The 21,988-nt window shown below is 41.2% G+C and overlaps 1 protein-coding gene across 1 annotated transcript; it reads right to left on the minus strand.

Moving 5' to 3' along the window:
* Positions 1-1,201: 1,201 nt before the first annotated feature.
* On the minus strand, positions 1,202-18,572 carry fitm2 (fat storage inducing transmembrane protein 2). Its single transcript, XM_020527463.2, has 2 exons — positions 18,346-18,572; positions 1,202-3,653 (listed from the first exon to the last, which is right to left on the minus strand). Exons 1-2 carry the CDS (start codon positions 18,510-18,512, stop codon positions 3,053-3,055), a joined length of 768 nt encoding a protein of 255 aa, XP_020383052.2. The 5' UTR covers positions 18,513-18,572; the 3' UTR covers positions 1,202-3,052.
* Positions 18,573-21,988: the final 3,416 nt, after the last annotated feature.

A 21,988-nucleotide genomic window follows, 5' to 3' on the forward strand; every position in this document is an offset into this window, starting at 1 on the left:
TGTTTTCTTCTCTTCAACCAGTGCGTTAGTGTTGGTTTGTATATTTTGGGTTATTTAGAGGGGTAAACATTTATATTTTCATTAGCTAATTTCATATTGTCATTTAATATTTATAGTTTTTAATATTTTAAATAAATGCAAAATTAGTGTTTTTAAAAAAAGTCAACCAGGTATCACAAGTCTAATAACAAGTTTGCAAGTTTCCATATCTGGAAAAACAGTACAATTTATGTGTCTAGTCCCACTATTCTGTGGGAGACAAAAGACAGTGAACCCCTCCCATCTCAAACATAACACTGTAAGGTAAAGAGTTTGGTTCCATGTGCAAGGTCAGCAATGAAGAGATGAGACTGTAGCAAATCCATCTCCAAACTACAAGAATTCTCCGAACTTGCACTGGATAGAACCGAAATTAAGAATCCTTTCTACCCTCTACTTCAGAACCCACCACCTTCTCAAAAATAATATTATGGACATTCATAATTCAGGTGATAAATGCAAACTGCAAAATGTACTTAAACTACTGAGCTCCATCTCAACAGGCAAGTCCTTTTTCCCAGAATTTCCACAGCCATAGAGGTCAACACACCCACAGACCAGTCTAGCATGCAACTCAATTATGGCAATTAAAAGTGGAGGTGGGGGAAGATTACCTACATTCCTGTATTTTCATGTTCAAACCAAGAAACAGAGACATAAAATAGACAAAACAGACGTGTCAGTACGTAGGTATCATGCACACAAATTGGATGTTAGATAATAAACTCTATTTAGTTTGTCTATTTTTCATATAAAACCCTTTGCAACATAATCTATATACTGCTTCAAATTATTTTCTCTAGTTTGTTTTATTTAATACATAATCCTCAACATTCACACTGTCAGCTTATTCATAGCACTACTATCAATGAAAAACCTCTCCAATGCACGATTCATAGAAGTGCAAGATGACAAAAAGATGTATTGGTATAGATGACTCAAAAATTGGCCAACTACACTCATCTTAAGGAGGGTCTAAAAGCAGCCTAGAAAGGGAGTTTTACGGCAGGAAAGCCAGGTCTCAGAATGAAATAGCTGAAAACACAGCCGCCAATGAAGGGAAAAAGGAGCTGCCAGAGCTGAAAGAAAGCTTTAATGTAGGGCTAGAGGAAAGTGAAGGATTATCAATTACCTTTGATGCAATTGAAAAGGCAAAACTCAATAATAGTTAAAAATGTTAAATATTTAATGAAAGTACATAGATAATGAATTCTGAACATATAACATGCCTTATTCCTTTGCACAGTATTTCAAATTGAGGCAGGCAGGTCAAATAATTTCTCTAAATTCTGGGAGAAATCTAAATAGCACAGTGCATTATTACATTCCAAAGTCAATCTCACTTGCACGAGAAGCATTTTTAAAAAATATTACTTATGCAAAGAAACTAAATTAGGTATGCAGTGACAAATTTCCAAACCATTATACCTACTGTGCTCCATCCAATTCACAAACATTGTTTTTCTTTAATAAATTAGACATTAATTACAAATGGATTATTTCAGAGCATGTATGCATCCAATAACAACTCGTAATTCTACACACATTGGTTAACAGCACCTGCTTACATTTCAAAACATTTCATTACAAGGCATACAATGTACATCAGAAACACTTTTAATGTAAATTCTTCCTATAGGAATAAAAGCTAGTTAAAAGGAAAACACACGCTATAGTTTCACTTTATAACATTTTTACACACAGTTCCTGATTTTTTCCATGTCCATCTCTCAAAAATACAATACATACAGAATGAAATGTACACTACTATCCAAGCAATTTTCTCTCTACAGCTTAAGGAAATCTTCAGTTGCATCATATCACACTAAGTATATCAAAAACAACTTGACTTCAACACATTAGATAGAAAATTCTTAAATCTATCAGGCCCTATAAATATTGGTATACAAAAGTTGTCAGCAATGCCCTTCACAAGCAATCACTGTGCTTTGAAGGCAAAATATTTTAGGCATGATAAAGTTAACAGTTTAAGCAACAAACCAGGTGCACATGAGAAATAATTTCAGTTAATTCTTGGGAAGTAAACATAATAGTTCAAGAACAAAAGCAGATACAATCAAACAAATATCACTCAACTTTGATTATACTATTTCATAACTTAGTGAGGGCTTAGAAATATAAAGCTGCAATTTATATAAAAAGAATACTGAAAGGTGCAGTAACAAATTAACTGACCAATAAGCATGTTCAATCAATTTGTTTGACTTATTTTTGTTTTAACAAGTTAGACTAGCTAAATGGTTACACTTTTGTTGAAAGATAAGTTTAGCACGCCTATGTACTTATACTAAGTAACAGCAATTATAACTAAATCCAATACGCCTTTTATTATATCAAGTACTGCTGGTGGCTATTTCTATACGTATTTGTATACAAATGTTTTGAAAAAACATCCAAAAAAGCAAAGGAGAAATAAGTTTCTTGATAGAATTACTGATTACAGGCATTGCTTACATAATTGCTTTAAAAATCACAGAACAGATTCAAAAGATGAAATAAAGGATAAATGTACATTGCACCAAAGATTCTGCAACAGAAATAATGAAGAATGGACTAAAAATTAGATCTGAGAAATATGTAAATTAAGACAAATGGATAGAAGAGTCGCCACACACTTAATTATTTGATTTTAAACAAAAATAGTGGAAATGAATGTTTAAAAAATTGCTAATATTGTTACATTTTGTGGCTGAACAATCAAAAAAAAAAAAGAGAACAGCAATAATGGCCAGTGTCTTCTATAATAAAGATCTGTATGGCATCACTTATTATTCTGCAATTACACCTAGGCTGCTATGTGGCTATATGTACACAGATATACTGAGGCAGTGCAAGCAGCAAATAACTGTTCCTCGTTTAAAATAAAGCTGCTTCCATTGGTTTAGACTGACACAGAAATTGAAATACAAATCATTATCATTATGCCTAGAACTTGTATACATGAAAGGTAAATGTTACACCAATACTTGTTGTACTTGAATATTTCAGAATACTACTCCTTTTTGTTCCCAATTTCAGGTGGCAGTCCAGGAGAAAAAGGTTTCTTATACCAAAATCTATATGTTCCATACCAGGCAGAAATTCCAAAAGCAGTTCCAATTATTTTATGAGGCATATCATGAAAATACAATGCAGTACAAAAAAACATCCAAATCCATAAGAAAAGCAAGGCATTTAAAGCAATAAACAGTGATTTAATGATTGTTGCTATGGATTTTCCTGGCTTCTGCTCCACTTTCTGAAGTTCATTCATGACAGCTATTTCTTCTGTCATAATCAGTACACAGTACGACAATAAGAAGGAGTGTCCAGAGATGTCAAAGCCAAGCCACAAGTGGCCATTTTTCTTGCAAGTGTATAGGTTGTCAAATTGATGGAGAACGGTCATATTTTGGGATTCGTAGCATTCACCTGTGAAATTTTCAATAATGTGAAAGGTCCTTGTGCTAAGAAACCAAATACCAGTTCCTACCACACATGAAGTTACACGACGTACTGCAAACAGAACATCCCTTTGAAGAAAGTAATTTGAAGTGAAAATGAAAGGAAGCAGCAGGCCCACGGTCCAACCCCATGAAAACTTTACAAAGTACCTGTAAAAAAAAGTGCATTACGTGAACAATCCCTCATTTTCAATGCAGGGCTTTTGATAGCAATAAGTACTGAAGTTTTTCCGTTAATAAAATATTTCTTATAAACCAGGTTATCCCATTTACTCTACAGAATAATTCAAATCTTCCCTGTAATTTTTTAAGTTACTCAAGTGTTAATAGTTCTCTCTAAAACATTAAAACGGAAGGTTAATAAATTGAAGAGAAAGTTTAATAAAATTATTTCAATATAAATATATGGAACATGAAATACTCCATCACAAACCTACTGAAGCAAAATTTGTAAACACTTTTAACAAGAGAGTTATAGAATTATACAGCACAGAAACAAACCCTTCAGTCCAACTCGTCCATGCTGACTAAATATCCGAAACTGATCTGGTCCCATTTGCCATCATTTGGCCCGTATCCCTCAAAACCCTTCATATTCATGGACCCATCGAGATGCTTTTTCAATGTTGTAATTGTACCCGTCTCCGCCACTTGTTCTGGCAGCTCATTCCATACACGCACCACCCTCTGCATGGAAAAGATGCCACCCAGGTCTTCTTAAATCTTTCCCCTCTCACCTTAAACCTATGCCCTCTAGTTTTGGACTCCCCTATCCCTGGGGTAAAGACCTTGGCTATTCACCTCATCCATGCCCCTCATGATTTGTAAACCTCAACAAACCTCTGCCTCCGACACTCCAGGGAAAAATGCCCCAGTCTAGAACTCAAATCCTCCAGTCTCGGCGACGTCCTTGTAAATCTTTCCTCCACACTCTTAAGTTTAAAAATATCCTTCCAACAGAAGGGAGACCGAGAACTGTTCGCAGTATACTAAAAGTGGCCTCATCAATGTCCTGTACAGCCGCAACATGATATCCCAACTCCTATACTCAATGCACTGACCAGTGAAGGCCAACGTGCCAAACACTACCTTCACCACCCTGTCTACATTTGACTCCACTTTCAAGGAACAATGCATCTGCACCGCTAGGTGGCTTTGGCCTGCAACACTCCCCAGGGCCCTACCATTAAAATGTATAAATCCTGCCCTGATTTGCCTTAGCAAAATGCAACACCTCATTTATCGAAATTAAAATCCATCTTCCACTCCTTGACCCATTGGCCCATCTGATCAAGATCCCATTGTACTGGGATAATCTGGCTATTTAGTAAAGAGAAATGGTCAAAAGTATAGAAAGCATGTGGCGCAGAGGAAATAGACTTGCACTGATCAAAGAAAAACACTAGTCCAGAATAAAGGATTACATGACTTTTGTGTTGATTTTATGCAGTCAAGCCTATAAAATCAATTTCTGAGAAGTCATTATTTTACTAACTGAGTGGACTGTAAAGCATTGATTATTATTCATCTAATAATGTTCAGGTGCTAGTCCAATCTGGTTTCCTTCGGTGCCATAACTTGTCAATAATATTCTGCACAATAAAATTACGTTAGGGCTTCAATATGAGCAGTCACAGGAGTCTGCTATCCATCTCAATGTAACTGTCTCTGTCCTAAAGCACAATGTCCTGTCACTTGTTTGGCGACAATGCACAACAAAAATGAACACTGCCAAAGTGGCTAAAAATGCTGTGAAATCTTGCAGAAAGGGGATGTGCTGGAGAAACTCAGCAGGTCTTGCAGCATCTGTGGGGACAGAAACAAAAGACATTGGCTTCAATTTAAGAACAGTCACATTCAACTCGAAAGGTTACCTGTTTAGCCGCACAGATGCGACTAGACTTGCTGCATATTTTCAGCACATTTTGTTATGATCACAAATTATTAAAAATGTTGGATTTAATAAGTATCTTAAAGGATGAGAAGGTGATTAGGGATATAATAGTTTACAAACAGAATTCCAATTTACAGGTCTAAAGAAATGGTAAAAGGTAGGGTAAAAGTCACAAAGCCAGTAATAGGTTGGGGTGTTCATTGGTGGGGGGAGGTTAGAGTTGTAGTTTAGTAGAAGATTTGAGATAAAGGTGGGCAAGGTTTGGAGAGATCTAAACAGAGACAAGAACTTTAAATTCAAAATGTTGGGAGATAGACGTCAATGCAGGTTAACAAAGACAAGTGATGAGGAGAGTCAGTTGAGTAGCAAATGAAAACCAGAAGAACTGCAGATGCTGTAAATCAGAAACAAAAACAAAAATTGCTGGGAAAAGCTCAAAGTCTGGCAGCATCTGTAGAGAGAAATCACAGTTAATATTACAGGTTGAGCGACCCTTCCTCAGAATACTTATTTGCAGAATTTTGAATGAGTTGATTTTCATGAGGATGGGAAACAGACTGATCGGTGATAGCACTCAGTCAATGAAGACTGGAGATGATATAAACATAAGGTGTCAGCAGCAGAGAGAAAGTTAGAAGGCCAAAAATTGGGCCAAGTAACCTAGTTCAAACAAGGTCAACTTTGCAATGTTGTGGATATGAGGAGAAGAAATTCAGCTGTGACTCACAAAACACCATAAGGTTATGAACAGCTTCATTTAACACAAGAAGTGGTTGGGAAAGGGGACAGAATCATTGACAATAGGAATGGAGTTTGAGAGATTGAAGAGTTGTCTCCAGTCTTGATACTTAACAAAGAATTGCTTCCCATAAAAACCAGGTGGTCATTTAAACAATAAAGAACCAAAGTAGTGCAGAGTTCAAGATACGTGGAGAGAAGCAGAGCTGGACATCTTCAGCTTATAAATGGAAAATGATCCCACTATGCTGAAGATATTGCCAGAGAGGACTGTAAATGAGGAACTAGAAATAGCCAAAGACACATCCTTAAAATACTGCTGAGGCAACAGTGCAGGAATATAGAAGGAATCAATTATTGGAGATGGCCTGCTTACAAACAGATGAGCATGACTGGAACAAAAGAAGAGTGTCAATGAGCTAAACAACAGAAATGCCTCAGAAGATGGATATTGTAGCTAATCATAATCAAAGGCTGCCATAAGTCGGTGATAAGCAGGGAGAATACATCATGTTTGATCACTGTAGTGTCATCATTTGATAATGATTAGGGTGGATCCAGCACTCTGACACAGACAGATGTTGGAATTGAGAAATTCAGAGAGTTGGACAGAGACTTGACAAGTAATGTGTTTTGGAGTGGTTTGCAAGAACTGAAGGGTAATTAGTAGCTATTTTTTGAGAAAGTATGAAGACTTTTTAAAGGGATGGAGTTAAAGTACCCAAGGAGATGCATTCCATTTACAATGTGAACTACCATTGACGTCAGGAATGGAAGTTAAATGATCATAATGCTTCTCCACTCAGAAAATCCTCATCACCCACTGCTTTGTCAAAGCTCTTGGCACCTGTTCCACCAACACCTTCTTTGGCTCAGTATCAATTTAGGTCTGATTACACTCAGGAAGTATATTAACACCATAAAATGTCTTAAAGTTGCTGTACAAATAAAAGTTGTTGAATGCATATGATACAACTAAGTCCAGGGGGGAGAATAAAGACATTGCGTACTGAAACCTGTTCTGACAGTGCAAATATGAATGAATCAAATGACATCAAACAAGGCATTAGAAACAATGACGGCTCACCATGCTCAGTCAAACATGCAAAACCTCTTTACTAATATCAGGGAATCTGCACCAGAATTGGACAGCTGGCCCTTACCTGACAATCAGACTCACCATAACATGCTTTGAAGACAGTTGTCCCACAATCCTCCATCACCATTCTTAGTTGTTTCCTGTTTCACTGGCAGGATGAGCCACTGCAGTTGGTAGCACAGTGGGGTATGATTGGTAGGGAAGAGTTGTCCCAAGAACCTCAACATGGAATCTGACCCCATGATGTTTCATGGCATAAAAAATGGACAAGGACAGCCTCTACTGAACAATCCTTGGAAAAGGCATTCAAGGTAACGAGGGGAAAAAAAAAAAGTACTTTAGGTAAGGGCCTTCAATGTCAATCAGAAGTGGTGCAGTAGCATGATGACTGACGACCCTGCTAAAGTCTTGAAGACTTATCCACCAGAGAGAACCCATGGCAACTGCTGAGATAACCGATGGGAGGGAGAAATGTACTAGGCCTTCTCCTCACCAATGTGCCTGTCACAGCTGCAACTGTCCATGACAATACTGGGCAGAATGACTACCACACAGCCCATGCAGAAACAAGCCCGGATCTCACATTGAGAGCACTGCTCATCATATTGTGTGGCACTTTCATTGTATTAAGTGGGTCAAATTCAGAACAGACCTAACAGACTGGAATTCTTGAGGCACTATTGGCCATCAGCTGCAGCTGAATTTTATTCAGCAGTCTGTAAGCTCATCTTCTAACATATTCCTCACTCTTCCATTACCAACACACCTGGGGCTCAGTACTGGTTCAATGAGACGTGCAGGAGAACACGCGAGGAACAGAACTAGGCATTGCTAAAAATGAAGCATCAATTCTGGTGAAGCTACACATAGGACTATATTGATTGACTGATTGATTGATTTTATTGTCATGTGTACCAAAACAGTGAGAAGTTTTGTTTATGAGCAGTACAGGCAGATCACAGCAAGCAAAGGATGCACAGATCAAAAAGACTTAGGAGGCATACAGACTACATTGCCAGTTACATTATTGAGGCTGATAATGGCCAGAAAGAAACTGTAACTGAACCTGCTTGTGTGTGTATTCAGGCTTCTGTATCTTTTGCCTGATGGAAGAGGTTGTAGGAGGTCATTACCAGCGCACCATGGGTCTTTGACGGTGTTGGCCGTCTTACTTCGGCAGCGAGCCACATAAATAGAGTCCATGGATGGAAGGTTGGCTTCCGTGATGGTCTGGGCTGTGCACAGCATCTTCTGTAGTTTTTTATGGTCCTGGGCAGAGCAATTGCCATACCAGGATGTTATGCACCCAGACAGTGTGCTTTCAATAGTGCATCTGTAGAAGTTGGTGAGGGACTTTACGGACATGCCAAATTTCCTGAGCTACCCGAGGAAGAAGAGGCGTTGATGTGCCTTCTTAACTGTTGCATTTACGTGGGAAGTCCAAGACAGGTTATCGCCACTCTGAGGAACTTGATGCTTTTCACTCTCTCAACCTCAGTTCTGTTGATGTAGATAGCAGCATGTTCTCCTCCTTTCTTTCTGAAGTCGATAATCAGTTCTTTAGTTTTGCCAACGTTGAGAGACAGATTGTTTTCATTGCACCAGATCACCAAGCCCTCTATCTCCCGTTTGTATTTTGACTCGTTGTTGTTAGATATCCATCCCATTACTGTGATGTTGTCAGCAAATTTGTAGATGGCGTTCATTCCGAATTTGGTAACACAGTTATGGGTCTACAAGGAGTACAGTAGGGGGCTGAGGACGCATCCTTGGGAGGCTCCAGTGTTGAGTTTTATTGTGGAGAAGGTGCAGTTACCTATCCTCCCTGATTGGAGCCAAGACCAAGGTCACGCAGTTTTGAGGTCAGTCTGGAGGGGATAATGGTGTTGAAGGCGGAGCTGTAGTCAATGAGCAGGAGTCTGACATAGGTGTCTGTTGTCCAGATGTTCCTGGGATGATTGCAGGGCTAGGGATATGGCATCCTCTGAGGACCTGCAATGTCAGTAGGTAAACTGTAGGGGATCGAGGCAGGTTGGGAGACTGGAGTTACTGTGGGCCATGACTAGCCTCTCGAAGCACTTCATGATTATTGAAGTCAGAGCTATTGGGCAGTAGTCATTTAGGCACAGTGCATGTGTTTTCTTGGGGACAGGGTTGATAGTGGTCTTCTTTAAGCAGGTGGAGACTTTAGCTTATAGGAGGGAGACGTTAAATATGTTGGTGAATAGCTCCGCTGTTGTGTGCTCTGCTTCACGGAGACTTGGCTCACTCCTGCCATTCCTGACTGTGCCCTACAAGCTGACGGGTTCACCATAGACTGCGTGGACTGCATGGCATCCTCGGGCAAGGCGAAGGGCGTTGGGTTATGCTTCCTGATCAACACTTCCTAGCGCTCAGATGTAGCGACCCTGGCAAGCCACTGCTCCCCGGACCTAGAATACCTTACAGTAAAATGCTGTCCCTACTACCTACCGGGAGAGTTCACCTCCGCCATCCTGACAGCAGTCTATATACCACCCTACGCGGATGTGAAGAATGCCCCAGATGTGATTTACACTACCACAAACACACTAGAGACAAAATTCCCCAAATCCCTATTCATTGTGGCCAGCGACTTCAACCAAGTCAACTTCAAGCAGGTGCTGCCAAAATACCACCAATATATCTCCTGCCCCACCAGGGGACCGAACATTCTGGACCACTGCTACACAACCAAAGTTGCCAACCACTCAATCCCCTGCCCACACTTCGGAAAATTCAACCACAGTGCTGTGTTCCTCCTCCCAGCTTACAAGCAGAAGCTGAAACGGGAGAATCCTTCACGAAGCGAAGTACAGTGCTGGTATGAGACAGCGGAAGACCGTCTCCAAGACTGCTTGGACTCGGTGGACTGGACTGTGTTGAAGTGTTCAGCGGAAAACCTAGACGAGTATGCCACCACCATCACGGATTTTATCAGCAGGACTGTGCACCAAAGAACTCAATCCAAGTGTTCCCAACCGTAAACCTTGGATGAACCAGGGAATCCACTCCCTACTGAAAACCAGACATGCAGCATTCAAGTCGGGTGACCCGGACCAATTCAGCAAATCCAGATATGACCTCTGCAAAGCCATCAGGGAGGCTAAGGGGCAATACCGGACCAAGTTAGAGGCCCTGACCTACCAAACAGACTCCCGCCATCTATGGCGAGGTCTAAACGACATTACGGGATACAAAATGAAACAATGTAAGATAGAGGACAATGACACATCCCTCCCTGACAGGCTCAACGCTTTCTATGCTCGGTTTAAGCAGAATGCCACCGGTGTGACAATGTCTGCCTCAACAGCTCCAGACATATGCATGTTAAATAACAGTAGCAACATGTGATGAACATATGATCCCACAACTAACTACTCAGATCAAAACTCTGCAGTCTTGCTTTGTTCAGTCATGAATGTTCATAGATAATTAAACAACTAGCTCGAGGTGGTTTCAGAAATGTCCTTATCCTCCTGATAATGGAGGGGCTGCCCAGCAGTGGAAAAGGCAAGACTGAAGCAATAACAACCATCTTCAGCCAGAAATACCAAGTGAATGGCCCACTTTAGCCTACTCCTGAGGTTATGAGCAGTACAGGCAGTGTACTGAGATTTCCAGATGTCCTGAGATTTCCCGAATCACAGAAGCCTATAAACAGCCAATGTGATTCATTTTACATGTTATTAGGGTCAGTTAGTTCAGTTGGCTGGACTGCTGGTTTGCACTGCAGTAATGCCAACAGCACAGGTTCAGTTTCCGTACCATGAGGTCACCATGCACATCCCACCTTCTCAACCTCACCCCTCACCTGAAGCATGGAAACCCTCAGGTTAAACTTGCCACTAGTCATCTCCTTCTATGACATAGCAACTCTACGGCGACTTTATCCTACTATCAGGAAATGGCCGAATACTTTGGATACTGCGAAGGCTAGAAGGCCCTGACAAAAGCCCAGCTGTAGTTCTGAAGATCTGTGGTCCAGAGCTAACCACACCCAGCTTCAACACTGGGATCTAACCATCAATGTAAAAATTTGCCCAGATACATTTTGATCATAAAAAGCACCCCAGCCTGCTCTCAAAGTGACAGCAGCTGTCATTGACAGTGCTATCAAGCAGCACCAAAGAAATTAAGCTGCTCACTAACACTGCTTGGATTCCACCAGAGCCACTTAGTTCCAGAACTCATAAGAGCCTTGGTCTAAACTATTGAATTACAGAGCTGAAGTGGAAGCAACTGCTCTTGACATCAAGGATGCATTTAACCAAGTGTTACTTCAAGAAGCCCTCATAAAATTGGAGTTAATTTGAATCAGAGCAAAACCTACCATTGTTCAGGATTGTAACTAGCACGAAGATGATACAGACCAAACACTGCAACCCCAGGCAACCATTAGACTTCCTCAGGATAGGGTTCTAGGTCCCGACATCTTAAGCAGCTTCATCAATGCCTTTCCCACCATAAGGTCAGGAGAAACAGTGTTCACTAATGCCTGCACACTATTTAGTTTGTTGCCATTACTTCTCATGATTCATGGGTTTTTTGTATATAATTTTTATTTCTTAAAATTGAAGTTTAATTGTAGAAAATTGCAATTAAAGGAAGCTTGCAGCTATATTGCCTTGACGGATCAACAGCTATAAAGAAGTCAACTAAAATGTTGGGAATTAGAGATTGCCAGAAAACACGAAAAATGGGTATTCAAAAACATAAGTGGCCCGTGTTTGTTTAATATAGTCCCTAAATTGGTTTAAGAACATTCAGTAAACATTGAAAGGTTGCAAAACCTATTTACTCAAATCAGCTCAAAAAGGGAAGTATAAAAGAGGGATATTAAAAGGTTCGAGGACAACACAGAATAGGCTGCACCATCAAGGAGATAGTTTCAATTTATCTGGGTGTTTACAGAAAGTTTCAATGTGCAGTTTAGACCACATGGTTTGCAGCTCACAGAAGTGGAATCATCACTTGGAACACAAATGGGTTTTAATCTCAGTTTGAATTTTGACAGCAACCAGAAGTAGAAGATTCCCTAGTTTGAATTGAGTAGGAGAATCGACAGTGGCCCCAAAAAATCTTATTACAAAAGAAACTAATCAGCTAAATTAGTTTGGAACAACTGAACAGTAACCAGATCCAGGGACTGAGACAACTAGTCACAAGATGGTAAATGAAAGCTTAACCTGTGAATGTCTGGAGCTACTAAATTATATAGCATAGATGGACCATATGGTCTTCTCCTGCTCCTATTTCTCGCGCTTTTGCTAGAGAAATAAATAGCTTTAAGATCAATACAACTTACAAAGAGAGTTATTGGGAGAAGTAATAAGTAAACTTGAGTGCATAACATAGGTTATTCTAAACAATATTATTAAGTTAATAGTGCTTAGTTTGTTTAATTTTTTTTAAAAAAAGATTTATTTGTTTGAAAATGTGAAATTTATTCATTTTAACAAGGTATTCAGAATTTTTAAAAAAAATGTTAAAAATCCTTAACTGGATCATAGCAAGTTCCACTGGTAATTCCTCAGACATTGAAGCAACCTGCACACATGCAGCAAAACCTGGACACTATCCAGACTTGGGCAGTGGCAAGTAATATTTGCCTCATACAAGCACCCGGCCATGACTTTCACCAATAAGAAAATCTAACCATTTCCCTGATTATCATCACTGATTCTCCAGCATCAATATCTCAGGGATCTATCATTGACCAGAATTAACTGGACCAGCTGTATAACTACTATGACTTCAAGGTAAGTCAGCATGTGGGAACTCTGCAGTGAGTAATTCATCTCCTGACTCCCCAAAGCCATCATCTTCAATGCAGCTCCAGCAACAACATCCAGGACAAAAGCAGCCAGTTTGATCAGTACCCCGTCCGCCACCAACACAAGAGTGTAAGTAAAATGCATTACGTACCAGAGGTACTGCAGCAAGTTGCCAAGACTCCTACAACACCAACATCTTCCAAACCAGTGACCTCTTACCACTAGAAAGTAATCACCACTTCCTTTAGCCTCTCCTCCCAGGGGACATGTCACACGGATTTGGGACGATATCCTCCATTATTACCAGGTCAAAAGCAAGGAAGTCCCTTCCTAACATCCCTAAGTTATAGATATACCATACGGACTGCAGGAGTTCAAGGATGTAACTCACCGCTACAAGTACAAGTACAATTAGAGATAGGCAACAAATGTTGGTCTTGTCAACAGCAGTCACATCCAAAAAAAATTAAATCCAGCATTTTATGGGCAAGAGGATCCAAATAATAAAAACCTGCAATAAAGGAAACAGTAACACCCCACAGAAAATAATAATTTTCCCTCCACTTTTTGTGAAATTGACATATTTTCTTTAAGCATTGCCTAACATGGAAATGTTTTGGCGATACATTTCAGCAGCAACAGGTGCACTTGTACCACTTTCCTCCACACTAACTGATTCATGCACGAGCATTCCAAATCAAAAAGCAGCATGGATAAATGGAAAAGATTTTCTTCTCTTACTCACCTCTTCCTCAGGAAGAGATAAAACAAATAACTTCAAAGGTTCCTTATTTGAATATACAAGAATCTGCAATAAAGATCTTTAAAGATAGATATAGATACAGTTCTTAGGACTAACAACTTAAAGGATATAAGGAGAAAGCAGAAACAAGATACCGAGTTAGATGATCAGCCACTGTGATATTGAATGGCGGAGCAGACTCGAAGGGCCGAATCGTTTTCTCCTGCACCTATGTTCTATATTTCTAAAATAAATGAACAAGCAGCAAAACCAGAGATAAATTAACTAGATCTAATAGCTAATGTAGAGACATTTTTACAAGGTGATCAAGGGTGGGAAATAAATATTCTAGATTGCATAATATTTCAGAGTGTCTTTTAAGAACCAGCACAGGGCTACCAAAAGGTAGATACGGAAAAATGTAGAATGAGATGAACTAGCCAGAAATATGAAAATGTTGCAAGAACTTTCATGAGTAAATTGAAAGGAAGAGAGTCACCAAAGCAAGCATTTGTCTCTTAGAACCAGGGAACAGGAGAAATTATGAAACAAAAACAGAAATTGGTGGTGAAACTCAGTTCTGATGAAGAGTCACTGGACTCGAAACGTTAACTCTGCTTTCTCCCTACATATGCTGACAGATCTGCTGAATTTTGCCATCAATCTGTTTTTGTTTCAGATCTTCAGCATCTGTAAATTTTTGTTTTATTATAGGAGAAATTATCATGGGCCATGAGGAAATGGCAAAGGCATTAATCCAATATTGTTTGTCAGTCTTTATAATCAGAATCATACAGTACAGAATAGGCCATTGAGTCTGTACTGCATCACCAAAAATACACTGTCATACAAAGTCAAACTTTCCCGTGTTACAACCATTTTTAAAATCGTTCATTCATGCGATGTGGGCACAGCAGAAGACAATTTCTTTCCAAAAATAGACTGTAATCTAGGGGGTTAATGAGATAGGTGCAGAGATTGTGATATGCTGACTATGATTTTCCAAGATTTCTTAGATTTGGGTAGGGTCCCATCAGATTGGAAGCTGGCAAATGTTATGTCACTTTTCAAGGAAGACACAAGGGAGAAAATAAAGAACTACAGGCCAGATAGCCTAATACCAATTGTTGCAAAAATACTGGAATCTATTAAGGTTTAAGAATGCATTAAGATAATTTAATGATTAGAACAAGTTAACATAGCTTTACTAAAAGGGAATCTTGTTTGTCAAATTGATTGGAATTTTTTGAGGATGTAACTAGTAAGATAGGTAACAAGAAACCAACAAATGTTTTATACCTGGATTTCCTTAAGGCATACCTTTAGGTACTACTCAGAAGGCTAATTATCATTGCAGCTGATGTAGTTGGGGATAATATATTAGCATGGATAATGATTGGTTGATAGAATGATATAAGAGGGCATAACTGGACAATTTCAAGTTGGCAGCCAGTGAATAGTGAAGCATCACAAGGGTCAGTGCTAGGGCCTCAAGTATTAGAATTTTATGATGCAGAAAAAGGCAATTCGACCCATCAAGTCTGTACCAGCTCCCAAAAGAGCTACCCAGCTAGTCCCGTTGTCCAGCCTTCTCTGTAACCCTCTAAATCCATACCTTTGAAATATGTATCCAGCGCCCTTTTGAAACTTTGTATGGAATCTGGCTCTACCACTCTCCCATGCAGTGCATTCCAGCCCTACCAACTCTCTAAGTCGCACACACACAGGTTTCCTCTGGGGTCTCTGGTTTCCCCCCACAGTCTAAAGATCTGCAGGTTAGGTGGATTAGCCATGCTAAAGTGTCCAGGGATGTGCAGGCTAGGTGGATATACAGGGATTGGATTTGGGCAGGGGTGGTGGGGGGGAAGCTGGGTTGGGTTTGGATGGGATGTGCCTCAGAGGGTTAGTGAGGACTAGATGGGCTGAATGTCTGTTTCTACACTGTAGGGATTCTATTCTCTTTGGTCACAAGAGAAACACAGATTTTCCTTTAAAAGCTGCAAGACTTGCAAGTGTTACGTTCAGAGAAATTAGGTTGCACTTGGATAAGGCACAGAGTACATTAACATGTATATGCGATGAACAATTAGAAAGGCAAATGACATACTGGCCTTTATTTCAAGGAGAAATGAAATACAAGAGAAAACAAGCCTTGTTACAATTGCACAGGGTTTTAGTGAGACCCACATCTTGTGTTCTGTACACAATTTTGGTCTCCACATTTAAGAAAAGATATCCTTGCACTTGAGGCAGTACAACAAAGGTTCACCAAATTTTCACCAGGAATTAATGAGTGATCATCCTACGATGCAGGTGAGCAAATTTTTCCCATATTCTTTGGAGTTTAAAAGAATGAGAGATGCTCTCAATGAAACATAGAGGTTTGATAGAATAGATGCTAACACATCATTTCTCTCAGTCAGGGAATCTAAATCATGGGGCACAATTTCAGGGTAAAGAGTTGATTATTAAACCTGAGACAGAGAAATTTCATCATCAAAAGGTTATGAATCTTAAGAATTATCCGCCTTGACAGCTATAGAGTCTCTATCTCCAAATACTTTTAAACTGGTGATAGAGAGAGGCTGGTCATGGCCCACATCATCTCCCATCTCCCAGCCTGCTTCGATCTCCTACAGTTTGCCTACTGACATAACAGGTTCACAGTGGATGCCATATCCCTAGCCGTGAACTCATCCCTGGACGTGAACAACAAACACACCTATGTCAGACTCATGCTCGTTGACTACAGTTCCGCCTTCAACATCATTAGCCCCTCCAGACTGATCTCAAAACTCCGCGAGCTTGGTCTCGGCTCCACCCTCTGCAACTGGATCCTCATCTTTCTGACTCACAGGCCGTAATCAGTGATGATAGGTAACTGCACCTCCTCCACAATAACACTCAACACTGGAATCCACCCCCCCAACCCAAGGATGCATTCTCAGCCCCGTACTGTACTCCCTGGACGCCCACGACTATGTTGCCAAATTCCAAATGAACGCCATCTACAAGTTCGTTGACATTACTGTAGTAAGACAAATATCTAACAATGATGACTCAAAATACAGACAGGAAATAGAGGACTTGATGATGTGGTGCAATGAGAACAATCTCTCTCTCTAAATGTTGACAAAACTAAAGAACTGATCATTAACTTCAGAAAGAATGGAGAAGAACACGCCCCCATCTACATCAGGGGAACTGAGGTTGACAGTGACATGTTCCTCAGTGACAATAAACCAACAAACTGTTCAGGACATCCCACACAGATGCGACAGTCAAGAAAGCACAACAATGCCTTTTCTTCCTCATGCAACTCAGGAAATTTGGCATGTCCATAAAGGACCCTCACTACCTTCTACGATGGAGTGTATAACGGCCTGGTACAGCAACTGCTTTACCCAGGACGGTAAGAAACTACAGAAGGTGGTGTGCACAATCCAAACCATCACAGAAGCCAACCTTCCATCCATGGAGACAACAAGGTGCAGAGCTGGATGAACACAGCAGGCCAAGCAGCATCATAGGAGCAGAAAGGCTGACGTTTCGGGCCTAGACCCTTCATCAGAAAAAATGGACTCTATTTACACAGCTCACTGCCGCAGAAAGCCTGCCAACAAAGACCCATCATATCCCCGTAATGATTGTCTACAATCTCTTCCATCGGGCAGAAGATACAGAAGCCCGAACATACGGACCAGCAGGTTCAGGAACAACTTCCCGGCCATTACTAGTCTGATGAATGGACTCTCTCGCCTCAAATAATGCTGATCTTGCTAACGTTGATCCTCTGTGCATGCTTGCTTACTATGATCTGTTTGTACTGATTTATTTCATTGATTTATTGTCACGTATACCAAAGTATAATTAAGATTTTTGCTCTGTAGATTACACAAGAAAAATGGGGAGCAGGCAGAAAGTGCAGTTGAAATTCAGTAAAAGCAAAATACTGCAGGTACAGGAAACCTAAAACAAATGTGAAACTGTCTTCCTCACAGTCATACCAGATTTGAAACTTTTAACTCTTCATTCTTTCCCCACAGATGCTGCTAACCCTGCTGAGTTTCTCCAGCGTTCTCTGCGCTTGTTTCAGTTGAACGCCAAGATGAGTTCATGATCGAAATGAACCACAGAGCAGGTTCAACAGGTCAAATGATCCACTCCTAGTTACTTTATTGCGAGGAAGGCTCAAGACAAGGCCAGCTTCAACGCAGACCTCGCTCCCGTAATTATCAGTCAGCTATTCAACCACCGAAGACATCAGAGCTCACCCCAATGTTGTCCTTGTCTAATAGCCATTCCCATGTCCTTTGGCTGCAAGTTCGGAGCAAGAGACTAAGAAAATCACTGTGATGACATGAAAATGCGGTGGAGATACACTAGTCAGTAAAACTCCCCACGAAACGATTCTTCTCATTTACAGTGGGATCGCCCCTGCCCTTCGCGCTGCTGTCACTTAGGCTGGGCCCAGCTCGTGGCTGATTGCCCGGGGAGGCGGGGTGGGGGGAGCGGGGAAACCATAACCGCCGCTGGTGCACCCGCACTAGGTAGCAGAGACCTTCAATACTCACACATTGAGGACATTGCGCCGGTTAGAGAAGTAGGACTCGGCCAGGGGTTGGCTGGCTTTTACCAGCGAGCCGCCCAGGGTGATAAGAGCGAGGAGCGGCGCCAAATACCGGCACAGGCAGCCCCGGTGAAAGGTAGTTAGAAACCGCACAACGCCATCGAGCGACATCTTCACCAGGAGAAGGCGGGGCCGTATCCACAGCTCGTGATTGGTAGATCCCGTCCCCGCCCATTTCCTCTGATAGGGAGAGGACGGCCCAGACAATTGCAGTCATTGGAGGTTCCAGGCTCCGCCCATCTAATTACTTCCATGCGCGACAAGTCCCACCCACTGCACTGGATTGGTCAAAAGAAGCCCCACCCACCACAATGGATTGGTCAAAAGAAGCCCCACCCACCACCATGGATTGGTCAAAAGCAGCCCCACCTTCGAGATTCGCTGTTTAGACCGCACCAAGACCAATATTACCGTGCTTGGCTGTCAATCCATCCATCCATCCATCCATCCATGCATGCATGAATGAATGGGAGAGGTACAGTGTATATCAAAGATGGCATACATCTCAACCAGCTGCAGTGATCTATATTCTTATGATGTCTTTAACACCATAAACAGCCCAAGGGAAGAGAATTTTGAAGCAAAGTATAACACTGAACTATATAAGATGACATAAGGTTAGGTCAAAGAGGAATGTTAGAGTGTCTTAAAGGAGAGCAGCGAAGCAACAAGGCAGAAACGCTTAGGGAGGCAATTCCAGTGCTTTGAATCTAAGCATGTGTAGTGATTGGAAAGAGGTTGGCCAGGTGGATCTCATTGAATATGAGTTCCCTGATTGCGGCTGTCAGCATAGGCCAATCAGAAATCCTGGCTAACAGATGTAAAGAGGAATCAAAGGAATACCCCTCATCTTAGGGACTGGCTCTGAGCTAGCTGGTCACAGTCAATATACTGTGCACATGTAAATAAAGGGTGATGGGATACCAGCCTCCATGGAGTTATTTCAGTGGCGACAAGAGAAAACAGTATGCTCCTGAAGCAAATTTGCTCGCAACAATCATCTTTGATTGGGGGTAAGCATTTCTGGCATCATGCCTTTATTTGGGAAGCTTGACTCGTTTGATCCTGCCATCAAAGACTGGGCCCAGTGTGTGGAAAGAATGCAATACTTTTTCTGGGCAAATGACATTGGGGCAGATGTAAAGCAATGAGTAAATCTTCTGACTGCTTGTGGACTGGCAGCATGTCGGTTATTAGGAGCCTAACCCTGAGGCACTAGATGCTAAACCTTTCGAGAGTTGACAGATTTAGTTAAGGAATATTACGACTCCAAGCCTCTTCTAATTCTGAAATGCTGTCAGTTTTATTTGGCATTTCGAGAACCACGGAAATCTGTATCGGGCTTTTTGATAAGGTTAAGATGACTGGTAGAGGCATATGATTTTGGGTTAACCCTGAATGAGATGCTGAGAGACGGTTTGGTAAGTCGCTTTAATGATATAACCATGCAAAAGTGCCTATTAACTGAAGCCCAACTGGACTTCCAACAGGCGGTACAACTGGCTTTGTCATTAGAAAATGCAGCAAGTAGAGTATGTCAGCTCCAGTGTATCCTGCAGGAAGTGGACACCCTCGCCTGTCTGACTGAGTTTGGGGAACACCACTTGAGTGAAGGCAATTGCATAATTTCATCAGGACACATCCTGAGCAGAGGGATCTTTGGTCAGCCCACAGCAAAACCCCAAAACAAAGCCAAGCCTTGGCCAAATGGTATCACAAAAAGAGTTATCACCAAATGGAAAACAGACTTTGGAAATAAACTGCAGGCATTTAAACATCTTCCAAGAGAAAAGTGAGATTATCACTTCAACTAGACACCCTTCATAAGAATGTAACAGTTACTAATCATGTGATTATCTTTTAGCAGCAATCCAGCAGCTAAGTTCTTCTGAATTGTGCTGCTTTAGGTCTGAATTGAATCAGAAAAATAAACCATTGATATAATACATGTTGTCAGCATGAACATCAATGATGTATCCCTAGCATCACGTCACCTATACATTCATAAATCAGATGTCCAATGAAATAATTCCACAGAGGCCAATGTCCCATCACCAAGTCATACTTTATTTACACGTGCTTCATACTTGACACTGGTCCGGCTTCCTTAGAGCCAGATCTCAGAGTGGACAGAACCTCTGACAATCCTGTTTATATCTGTCAACCAGGGCTCCCTGATTGGACCAGATTAACAGCCCCAGTCCCAGCGAACTCACTTTCTATAAAGTCCACCTGGCTGACCACGTTATAATTATTACATCTCTCCCCCTCTAAGTCCGAGAATGTAGGCCTGTTCTTTTTCTTGTAGTCTCTCCTGGGGTGTTTTCACACCTGACCTGGTTCCTCCCACTCAGCATTGGACATGGGTGCTGCATACTGGACCATTGCGAACTCTTGCGCTTGGAGTCTCTTGGAAGAAATCCATCCCCTTCTTTAGGAGATAAACGCATGGAGGCTGCAACATCCGCCGCGTCCATCACAGACTCAGATGTTTCTTCGATGCTTGACTAAGGGGGAGAACTCACGGAATCCAACAGCCTTTCCAGCTGTTCTAAGAGCCAGGTATGTTTTTCTCCTGCCCTGTTTGCGAGTTTGTAGCTTCCATGTGGTCCAAGTGTTTGCTCAGGACTGCCTCACCAATGCAAACTTTGTACATCATGAGACCTGACCTCACACAACCACGCCTCTTACCCAAGCAGTACCATTTCCATGGTTTCAGCACCAAACTTCGTTCCCTGAAGTAAAACGTTACTCTCTTATAGCGGAGTCTTGTGTCCGGCATTGGTGTTCCTAATGCTGTTTCACCCTCCCCCGCCAATGTCTGGGAAGATCAGATTTATCTGGTGCAGAGTCTTCTCCCCATTAGCAATTCTGCTAGAGGAATCCCTGTAGTTGCAGTGAAGGGTGGTCCAATAATCAAATAGAAACCAGGACAGTTTTGGTTCTAGTGAAGCTGAAGGCTGTTTATTTTTGCCTGACTTCAAAGTTTGGACTGTTCTTTCTGCCTGACCATTGGATGATGGATGGTATGAATCTGTCCTTGTATGCTGAATGCCATTCAACTTTAAGAAATGCTCGAATTCCTTGCTGGTAAATGATGTCCCATTGTCAGTGACCAACACTTCCAGGAGCCCGTGTATTGCAAATGATGATCTCAACTTTTCTATCATCATCCCCATGTTTGACATATGAACTCTATGCACGTCCAATCACTTTAAATGGACATCCACAATGACTAAGAACATTGAATCCATGAAAGGGCCGGCACAGATTTTAAAAGGTGGGCATAATAACAGTGATTGAAATCATCTACTTTTTTGCATACACAAATGCTTATCCAAATTAGTTGTACTCTAAGTACTATTACTGTAACGTAGATAGAATTAAGGGCTTGAGAATAAGTAGAGCAGCCAGACCATCCAAGGCTCATTAAGGAGGTGGGGTGCATCATGTGTGACTCTGTATATGTATTTACACACTGCATCCAGCAATGGCTCTCACAGATTGGAAGAAGTCTGATATAATCCCCAGCATTTTAAAAAAAAGTTGCAAGACAGATCTGACTATCTGACAGCTCATTAGTTTGA

Source organism: Rhincodon typus, chromosome 19, assembly GCF_021869965.1.
Source record: "Rhincodon typus isolate 14 chromosome 19, sRhiTyp1.1, whole genome shotgun sequence".
NCBI lineage: Eukaryota > Metazoa > Chordata > Chondrichthyes > Orectolobiformes > Rhincodontidae > Rhincodon > Rhincodon typus.

Bases quoted from the DNA above. Each gene is read 5' to 3' on its own strand.
- fitm2 (XM_020527463.2), bottom strand. From the start codon at position 18,512: ATGTCGCTCGATGGCGTTGTGCGGTTTCTAACTACCTTTCACCGGGGC. The intron at 3,654-18,345 runs GTGAGTATTGAA...TTTTTTTTACAG, and splicing joins CGGCGCAATGTCCTCAATGT to GTACTTTGTAAAGTTTTCAT.